The 10,893-nt window shown below is 37.8% G+C and overlaps 1 protein-coding gene across 1 annotated transcript; it reads left to right on the top strand.

Annotated features, from left to right (window-relative positions):
* Nucleotides 1-293: 293 nt before the first annotated feature.
* On the top strand, nucleotides 294-8,366 carry LOC113985483 (nephrocan-like). The gene is made up of 4 exons (XM_027716294.2): nucleotides 294-307; nucleotides 1,280-1,424; nucleotides 3,747-4,648; nucleotides 7,919-8,366. Exons 1-4 carry the CDS (start codon nucleotides 294-296, stop codon nucleotides 8,364-8,366), a joined length of 1,509 nt encoding a protein of 502 aa, XP_027572095.2.
* Nucleotides 8,367-10,893: the final 2,527 nt, after the last annotated feature.

Here is a 10,893-nt window from a genome sequence, read left to right as displayed (position 1 = left end):
TTGCTTTTGGAAAAGGTTTCTGCTCTTGCTCTTTGGTTTAGCAGATACTGGGTTGCAGTTCTGTACTCGCAGTATAAAGGATTAGGAAGACAAAAGCGTGTCCAGGAAAGAATATGGCAATTGTCCAGTGTAAGCCCAGCTGCATCCAATAGGCATTCCCATCGAGGACTGTCCCCACTTCTGTTATCCATTTGTCAAATCAAATTGACATTATCTTCAGCTCGGAAAAATAAGTGGCCTAGTTCTGCATTTAAAGAATAGGATTAGCTACTACTGAAGATATGATTGAGAGGATGGAAGGAAGCAGGTAACAGTGCAAAGCAGATCACTAAGATACAAAGGTTTGCAAAGACACAAGTTTGTACATTGTAAATTGCTCAGTGCAAAGGAAAATAATCACAACTCAAACTGTATGCCTTTCGAAACTTTACATTTCCAGCTGGCACAGCTAGCAGATGTGTAAAGAAACACCAGTAAGTAGAAAGAAAACTCTGAGGGGAACTTTGGTGCTCTCCATCTGTCATGGGATAAATAGGTCTTATTGATATCTGTCACTTGATGTATACTAAATGCTTTCAAGCATTTCACATTTATAATTTTCAAATATAAGAATAATTAAATTATGATCTATGGGAATTTCCCAAATACAGGTTTTTTGTCCAACCAGCAGCACTCAGCTGTACCACAGATATTCAAAAAGTGAATAGAACATTTTCACTTTAAAATAATAGCTGCCTGAGTTTGGGGAATCTAGGGGAGAGTGTGTGTGTGATCTGCATAATGCAAGAAGAAGAGCAAAAAAGCTTTAGTGTTGGCTGTAGTTGTGTTTTTTCTGTTTCTAATACTGGGTCACAGAAGAGACAAAGGTTTTACAGCCCCAGTATAAAACAGCTCTTTATCTTTTCTCCACTAATTCTGTGGTGTCACATTTAACAAAACTAGGAAACTGGAGATAATATGGATGTTTGCAGATTAGATGTCAGGTAATAAATAACACTAATTTCGCATACCTACAAATGTAAAGGCACCTTATCACTGTTTAAGTTTCTCAGTCTTTGTAATGCCTGCCAACATTTTAACCCAGGCAAATTACGGTATTGTTTTTGCTGTTTTTTCACTGGGATAAAATACACAGTCATAATATCCTTTTATCAGATTTCATGGTATAAAAGGGCTTTGGTGCTTAATTCAAGCTGCCTGTTGCTGAGACAATGTCAGAGTTTCTATTTTGGAAGATGTATTTATCATATCTTTTAGTCGTCTTCTTTTCTTTTCACAGTGGTCTAAGTACCACTTGCCCAAGAAGATGCAGCTGTGACCCTGCCCAGTCAGTGCAATGCTACAGAGCTACTGAGATACCCAGAGAGATTCCTTTTACCACCAGGAGACTCTACATCAGCCACAGCAAAATTAAACAACTCCAGGTAGGAAAACTCAGCAAAAGTACTTTCTGTAGTGCACTGTATCTGAAAGTTGGGCTTCCCAGATGGTAGTGCCTTTCAGGTGAGGAGAGAATCTTATTCCATGTTCTAAAAACTGGTGAAATGCTGACAGATCTGTTTTTTTATTTTTACTTACTCTTTAAGAATATGTAAATATACTCCTGTAGTATTTTCATTATCCTGCAATCTCCAAGCAGTAGTTCATGCTGTCACACTCATATTTTCTACGAAACTCAAAAAAATAGTAATTTACAACTAGGAGCCAAATGGTGACTTGTTTTATATATATGGTCAAATAAACATTGACTTTCAGAGTAATTTTTTAACCTGTAAATTGAAAGGTTTTATGTCATTAGAATCATTTCCCTAATGAGTGAAATGGAAGTTCTTTTCCCCCTCTGGAGCTGCAAGTGTCAGGTATAACTTTAAGATTTAATTTCTTTCTAACTGTGTTAATAAGTGGTGTTTTATCTGCTAAAAGAAAATTGTCTATCTTGCCTCCACGACAGAGGACTGTTTTAAAAAACTGTTTATAACAAATCCCAGTTCACAGCAATCCTAAAAGAAAAAAAAGTCATTAAAAATTACAAATTGATTAAAATGTTTCTGTTAAAATAATAGTATATTAGATCCATTTTCAGGAGATCAACATTATAAAATGTAAAACTATACTAGTATCACTTCATAGACCAGTCAGTTAGAGAATAAAACACCACTTTCTAGCAAAAAAAGAGCTGATAGTCTTTCAAATATGTCTTGATTCATATTAGAAAGACTGGTGGTTTGTAACAGCATGGATAAATGTTTAAGTCTAAAAACAGCATGGTCACAAAGCTTAGCAAAGCATGCCAAATAGGTGGAAAATAGAAATTATAATAATACACATTAAGAAGTCTAACATCATTACAGAGTGAATGTCTGTACATTGACCTTCACGTAGCTCTCTGTCACTTAATAAGATGAAAATTAAGCCTCTTAGAGACTTATAGAAATCAAATGAGGAAAAGCAGAAAAATACTGCTTTTGAATTAATAGGAGAAAATGTGTTGAATTGTCAAGGTTCACAATTGTTTCAATTTCCTTAAGATGGTTTTATAATTACATATGACTATGTTTTTGTACTCTTGAGCAATGCAGTTCATTCCTATGGGACTTCTCATTGTAAAGCTTTACAAGATTAGCCTCCTAATCATGACCAAAACTGGACATGCAACTCTGATTTTGCTATACAGCTACATATACAAAAAACCCACAAAACTGCATTATAGAAAAAAAATACAATTCTGACAACTTTAATTGCTGTTGAAAATATAAGGTTTTTAATGGAGTACATTTCCTTATTGAATTTAAACGTAATTGATGGAGAAACCTGCATCAATAGAGGTTCCCTATCTATACTTTCTCCCTTACTGCATCCAATCTTGCAGTGCTCAGAAATTACTCTACAAGACAGAATAAAATTAATCAGAAGGATAAACTAAGGGCACCAGAAAAAAATGAAATCTGACTCCTCTTTCAGAGTTGTTTCGGCTTCAATTTTAACAGAAGTTAAATGCAGATAAAACTGCATAGCTAAGATAAAGAGATAAAACCCCAAACACACAGGAGTTGGATTAATGAAGCTGGAAGGCATCTTTTAACAGTCATCTTTATAAGCTGATTTCATATACACAAGTAGGTATTCAACCAGGATGACAGAAAATAATTACTACCCAGAACCTGTACTGCAAAAAGACTTGTACTGCCCACCTCGTACTGCACTCAGATTCCTGGGAGGTTATGCTGAACATGCTTTGTGTTGAATTCTAGTTTCCTGCCAAAACCTTATAGCAGCAAGAGGTCAAGATATCTATGCATACTTCCTCTGGGGAATACATGCTGCAATGACAATACCATTGATATACGGTATTGTGGCTGTATGATAAACTCAAAATTGCTTCAGCAAGCTCCATTGAGCACAGTGAATATTAACAACCATCTACTCTCTGCAAAGATTTCTGCCACTGGTTGTATTAGCTCTCTATTTTATATAGACAATCCACCAGGCAGAAATAAAAGATGTGTTTGCTCAAAACCAGACACAGTATAGACTTAAACAACAAAATTCTAGAAATGTGACAAACCGCGAGCACCTATAGTTAGTTAACACCTCCATAGTTACCACTTATCTGTTTCTCATTCTAAATATATAGCTTTTCCATATATACTAGCAATTGTCAGAGCATCTAGAAGAAGTAACCAGTGAGGATATCTATAAATAGATGGTGTACTATCACATGAATTTATTTTTTTTTTCTCTTTAAGTTTACTGACTTCAGGAGAATGTCTGTCCTTGAAGAGCTGGTCCTGTCATGCAGTGGCACAGAATCAATAGAAAACAACACTTTCAAAGCTCTGAACTCCTTGAAGTCCCTGGAACTCTGCAAAAATCAGCTAAAGCAAATACCCACCTTTCTCCCATCTGGCCTTGAAATTTTAAAACTCGCTGATAACTCCATCAACACTCTGCATGCGACTGATTTTGCAGGTTTGATGAAACTAAGGGTGCTCGATATTCGGAACAACTTGATTGCAACTCTGCCTCCAAGTGCATTTTCTTCCCTTTGCAATTTACAAAGTCTGATCCTGGATGGCAACAACATGGAATCCGTGTCTGCACCATTTAAGCTTCCTAGGCTGAAGTATCTAAGCATGGCTGATAATAAACTGAATTCATTCCCAACCAACTTCTTTGCATCTTTTCAAAATCTACAGTTTCTCAGTTTAAGTGGAAACTTTCTGACAAAAGTGCCTCTTGACCTACCTAGATCCCTGCTGTCACTGAATTTAGAGAAAAACCGACTTAAAATGGTGAGACTTCGAGACATGAAACATCTAGAAAACTTGTCTGAGTTCTTCCTGTCAGAAAATCGGCTAACATCAATAGATGGTGCCCAGCTTCTTCCTAACTTAACAACATTGGAGCTCTCTAAGAACCAGCTCCACACTATGCCATTCAGGCTGCCTGGCAGACTGCAGAAACTCGACTGCAGCAATAACCTGATTCAAAAGGTGACAGCCCAGGACTTCCAAGGACTACAAGACCTCAAGCACCTGTTTCTCGACAACAACGCTATGAGCATGTTTGAGGCGGGAGCTCTTCAACAGTGTGCACAGCTTTCAAATCTGGCGCTGGAACAGAATCTCCTCATTTCTATTCCGCTGAGGCAAGTGAATCTGAGTGCAGCTGGTTCCAAGGTGTCATCTCTCCTTCCTTGCATTATGAGAATAAAAGCCAAAAATTTGTATTCAGCCCCAGTCATGGTAGAAGTCTATCCATAGCATAAACCAACTGCCATAACTAGCACTAATTAGCACTCCTGTTAGCAGTCTCAGAATGGAAGTAGAGCTGTTTTCATTACATCTGTGGTCCCCAGTGAATCTGCTCATTTCACATCTCTTCCTGCCAGTGAGACCACTTTGTTTAATTAGCACATGAATAAGATGAACCTGCTAGGAGAATGCAGCAGAAATTGTACTGTTACTTAGATTTATCTTCCCTACAAAAGAAAATTAATAGAGCATTTGATAAAAAGGGAACTAGAGCAATTTTAAAGCTGATGTTTCCACCAATCCATGCTGAGTTTATTATTGTTAAAATATTAAGATTTCAGGAACTGAGTCTGGTCAAAAAGAATGTGCTCTTTCAGTGATAATAGCATTCCTAACTTCATTAAATTCACACATTACGAGGTATTTGGAATGCATATATAGTCTCCAGCTTAAGGCTATAAGCAAAATTCCAGTCAAAACAGCAAAGAAGAAACATCCCTTGGGCACACTGTGTTCATTAATGCCCTGCTTAGAGGATGTCTCACATTCATCTAAGTGTGGTCGTGGCCATTATTAGAGACAGCATATGAAGCCAAATGGAGGTTGCTCTGATATAAAGTGGCAATTTTATTATTACAAAAAGCTGTGCAATAAGATGGCATAAAAATAGCAAAGTAATTCCATTAACATCAACGTCTTTAACAAAACTGCACTGTAAAACTTTATTTTTATGGCTTGTGGACAGGCTTAACTAGCCCAAATAAATAATGCAGTAAAATTTCAATTCGTTTAGCATAAGGTCCTTTAGCATTTGAATCTATTTGGCAGCAGCTTTATAATCAGAAAGTGATTTAGTGGTGTATAAATATTTGATTTGACCTAGCTTGACAGAAATGTTTAATACTTTCTAGTTACTTTAGGATTGTCTAATCCATCTTACTTTACAACCTTCGCAGTGAAGAGAATTAACAGGAAGGAGTTCTCTATTAGTCTTTAAACAGTACAACTTTTAAGGAGATATCAGAGGCTTTTATTTTCAGTTCAACAATGAATACAGATTTCCAGGGAGGGCTGTAAACACAGAAGAGGGGAAAAAATTACAAGATGTAAAATTTATGTACTTAATTTATTTGTCTGATGATGACCAGGTAAGAACGGATATACAGAAATAAAAGTATTACTTTTGACAGCTATCTGAGAATTGTCACCACTGTAAAAGGTTAAAAAATATGGATAATATGCTAAAGTGAATAGGTCCTAGCATTTTTTTTTTGGCAGGAATGAGGACAAAGAAAACTTCTTTTGTTTCTTTTCTGAGAAGAAAATAATCCATTAAGTCCAAGTATTTTCAGGACTTTTAGAGAAGAGTCTGTACTTTCTAAAATCTTGCAGGGAGTGGTGCAAGTGTGGGGAAGAGTCTGATGATGTGCCCTAAAGTGGTAGTAGCACAAGGTGGCTGCCACGGTCAGCTCCTGAGTGAGCACAGCTCATCTTCTAGCAGCAGGGTCAGTCATCATGTACTCCAGTGACATTATTTTCTCAAGATCTACATAACCTCAAGTCAAATAACATGGCCACAAAGCCTAAGTCTAACATTAGTACAATAGGACTCTTTAACAGGTTTAAGGACTTGCTGGTCAGGCTTGGACTGCAATCAGTCTGGATAAACATCTCGGGTGATTTCCCACTGCCCTTGACATTAGTGGCACTCTGGGTGCCCCAGAGTACCCTTCTGACATTACAGTGTCATATTGAGCAAATATAGTCATTGCCTGTGGTTAGGTTTCAAAACAGATTTATTGCAGGCACAAGCATTTGGTAAGATCAAATTTTGTGGAGTGAATCACCGTATCGACACGTGAAATTCTCATCTCCACTGGAAATATCGCAAAATACAGATCTGCACTACTCTTGAAATAGTACCACTGAACGTGTCAGATTTTCATAAATTTGGGAACCATTTTTCAGCTTAAGAGGTCAAACTCAGCTTCACAAAAAACAGTTGGTGAGGGTCACAATTACCCTCTTAGTCATTTTCAAAGGTATCTCATATTATTACATTGAGAGAAACTATCACATGAACCTATACCAGTTGTGGTATACTGCTGTTTCTATTATAAATAGGTCTTGGTAGTATTATTTATAATTTCCCTGAGAGTTTCAGTCAATAAGTTTCCTTAAAATCTCTAACTATGACTTTTAATTTCATCACCTTGCATACTACCATACGAAAGTGATTTTTAAGATACTTTCAAATAAATTGTATTAAAGATATTCCATACCAATTAAGTGGCTTTTCCGTTAAGCACTTGTCACTAACTATAGCAGAAGAAAATTAGGTCATAAATGAGCAAGACTTTTGAAATAATAGTCTTATCATAAAAAATTGTAATATGTATGAAAATAAGAATTATACTAACCTGTCTAGTATCTTGTCCAGAGATTATCAGCTTTTTTTTTCTTTTAAATGTAACCAGTTCTAACTCTCCGAAGTACAATTTAAAAAGACCATCAAGAAGCACTTGTATTTTCCCTGTTGCAGATTTATTAACAGGATGTCATCAAATGGACTACTGCTGTGATGATTAATGTTTGAGTCTTATGGGAGTAGGAGAACAAAACAGAAGAAAAATTCTAGTTCTTTATGAATAAAAAGAGCTTTTTAAACAAATCATATATAGGAGTACTTGAAAGAGCAGCGTTGCCATGATTCTCTAAACTTTTGATCTTTCATGGTGCTATAATTTGGTCATTGGCATGCTTATGGCATTGAAGAGTACAAAATGCATTTTTAAGCTTGACACTCAAACATAATTTTCTTCATAGTATAGCACAGCAAGGCTGCTGTTTAGTTCAGCTGCACAAGCACAGTCAGTACAGAACTGCAGTAATTTGGGAAAAGAGTTCAAGGGTACACAGGCAGTATACTTACAACTTATAAAACCAAACAAAACCCACAAACAAATAAATAAACAAACAAAACCCCCCAAATACTCACAATTCAACATGAACATCTTTTTTTGCAGAAGATTGCATTTTTTAGTGATAGTTTCATTTTAGTACATCAGATGTACCTGGAAAAGTAACCATCAGCAAATACCACTTACAGAAACAGAAACAAGATGACGAACATAACATCTTTGTGTTGTTTTATTTTTATTCAGACTTCCAGACACCCTTGCCAGGTTGGATCTAAAAGGAAATGGCATAGAGGATGTTGGAGAACAAGAGCTGAAGGACTTGAAACAGCTTCAGGTTTTAAATTTACGGAATAACAAGATATCTGCCTTGGATCGCAAAGTCTTGGAGTATTTACCCCGTCTTCGTCATCTGTATTTAGATGGAAACCCTTGGAACTGCACCTGTGACCTTCTCAGAACCAGAAGAGCGCTGGTGGCCAAAGGAACGGATGTCCAGGGAGGGCAGTGTGCAGCGCCGGCAGAAAGCCGAGGAGAAAGTTGGATGTCTTCCAAAAAGATTCTGCAGCAGTGTGAAGGCAATCCATCTTCCACAGAAACAGATAAAGAGGATAGAAAGAAAATGAAACCCAACGAGGCCTCCAGCATTGGAGTAAACACGGACGATGATTACTATGATTATGAATTAGATTAACCCCATGGTTTATCTGTACTGAATCTTGAAGCTGTCTAGAGCTGCCCACTGCCACCAGTATCTCTACTGGCAAGCAGCCTTCTCATCTGTCATTAGTTTTCCTCTTTTATTTGTACTATAAGAGGTAATAACTGGTGAGAGAAGGTCTGTAGTACAGATGCCATTGTGAACTGCATATTGTAAAAAAAATTATTTGTTTATCTATGCCATTAGTACTATGTAGTTTGAGGGAAGTAAGAATACAAATACTATCTCTTAGAAAAGCAGCCTGTAACTCTGTATGGACCTTTTTATAGTAGAACATTCTTATAATTCTTATAATTGCATAAAACCCCCACAAATAAAATCTTGCAATACCACAAGATGCTATTACTGGGAGTCTGGTATTCAACACATTTAAACTCACAGGTTTGCAGTTTCAGATGGAGAGTTACACTGATGTGAAAAATTTCTCGAGATTGTTCAGAAATTCTTGCTTTTGAGAAACTGATTTCAGTTTTTCTGTAACATTTGCCTCATTTATTTGAGACTATTTTAAATGACGTTAGACAAAATTAGTTGAGCTCCAGGCAAAGCACAAAATCTTCATCACAGCAAATGAAATAAACAAAGAATCAGTGTCCTGGTTAATAAGATTTAATATTAGTTCCAAAGCTTATTAATAGTGAGGACTGAAAACTGTGGGGTAAAGTTGACCTTATTCAATTGTTGTAAACAAAAGAAGAAAGATTCTCAGGAAATAGATCTCTACCTCTGGCAAATATTAGGATAAGATCAAGTGAGGTGAATTTTTGCAAGAGTTTATTTTGGTATCTGAATAGCTAATTGGTTACAATATAGCTTAAGATGCTGTGTGTACGCTTTTGGGTTAGGTGTATTTAATGTGCAAATACACACTGCAAGTGTCCCCCTTCACTGGCAGGAACTTTCCAGACTTTTGCACACACACAAAAAGAAATTACTTAATGGTATATGCATTAACTCTGATGCATGCACAAATTTTATCAAGCAGTTCCCAAAGCGTGTGAAAATTAAACAAAACTCGATTACTGAGTCCACTAAAAGAAGTGACTTACAAACAGTAACCTAAAGGGTTTCCTGGCAGTTCATGATTTCAGGTGATAACTGAGGAGTAATTACATCAGCAAATTACTTTTCAAAGCAAACATTTTCTATTATTTTTTATCTTCTGTTGGCGTTCAGTAACTGAGCAATCACTCACCTTCACAGAGGCTGATTTGTCAGGTGTTAGAGCACAGCTATTTGTTTATGTTACCTATGCAAATGCAACTGATACTTGGGTTTCTTAAGCTATGCAACTGGAACAGAAAGACCTAAGCTCATTTTTCTTTACATTTACATACCATCAGGCTCTACAGAGGGATCTGGACAGGCTGGACCAATGGGTCAAGGCCAACTGAATGATATTGAACAAGACAAAGTGCCAGGTCCTGCCCTTGGATCACAACACCACCATGCTGGGGGAAGAGTGGCTGGAAAACTGACCAGCGGGAAAGGACCTGGGGGTGCTAGTCAACAGCTGGCTAAATATGAGCCAGTAGTGTGCCCAGGTGCCAATGGCATCCAGGCTTATATTCAAAATAGTGTGGCCAGCAGGAGCAGGGCAGTGATTCTTCCCCCGTTGTTGGCACTGGTGAGGCCGCACCTTGAGTCCTCTGTCCAGTTCTGGGCCCCTCACTACAGAAAAGATGTTGAGGTGCTGGAGCTGGTCCAGACAAGGGCAACAAAGCTGGTGAAGTGTCTAGAGAGTAAGTCATATGAGGAGCGGCTGAGGGAGCTGGGGCAGCTTAGCCTAGAGGAGGCTCGGGGGGACCGTATCCTCTACAAATACTTGAAGCAAGGTTGAAGAAGGTTGGGGTTGGTTACTTTTCCCAGGGAAACAAGTGACAGGACCAGAGGAAATGGCCTCAAGCAGTGCATGGGCAGGTTTAAATTGGATATTAGGAGAAATTTCTGCATGGAAGGCATTGTCAAGCATTGGAACAACTTCCCAGGGAAGACATGGAATCACCACCCCTGAAAGTGCTCAAAAGACGTGGATGTGGCACTTAAGGATATGGTTTAGTGGTGAACTTGGCAGTGCTGGGTTAACAGTTGGAGTTGATGATCTTAGAGGCCTTTTCTATGATTATACAGTCAGTCACCCACATTTTTGGTAGCTAAGCGTTCAGATATTTATGGAATAGCACAAGCCTTTCTTGTGGTTTGACTGTGTCATTTTTGCTGGCTAATGCTGGTCTGTATTAAAAGACTGGGAAGTAGCTATTTTCTGAGCAAGAAAAATATTTTCCTGATACACAATTTTTCATTTAATTTTACATTGGCAGATTCTTTCAATAGAGTGCTTTAATTATCTCACTGTGTCATTTCAGCCCACCTATGTGCCTGAGAGCACCCGGCTGGCTTGTTAGCTCTTGCTCTATCTTTCGCCTGCAGCGGCGTTTCCATCTTCGGACCTTTGGGCCGTCACAAGACAAGGTAGTTTGTTACCTCGCTAGGTACCTCC

Source organism: Pipra filicauda, unplaced genomic scaffold (genome assembly GCF_003945595.2).
Source record: "Pipra filicauda isolate LSUMZ 115617 unplaced genomic scaffold, ASM394559v2 scaffold553_size308853_pilon, whole genome shotgun sequence".
NCBI lineage: Eukaryota > Metazoa > Chordata > Aves > Passeriformes > Pipridae > Pipra > Pipra filicauda.
The sequence above is the reverse complement of the archived record's forward strand: the minus strand, read 5'-3'. Positions and strand labels throughout refer to the sequence as shown.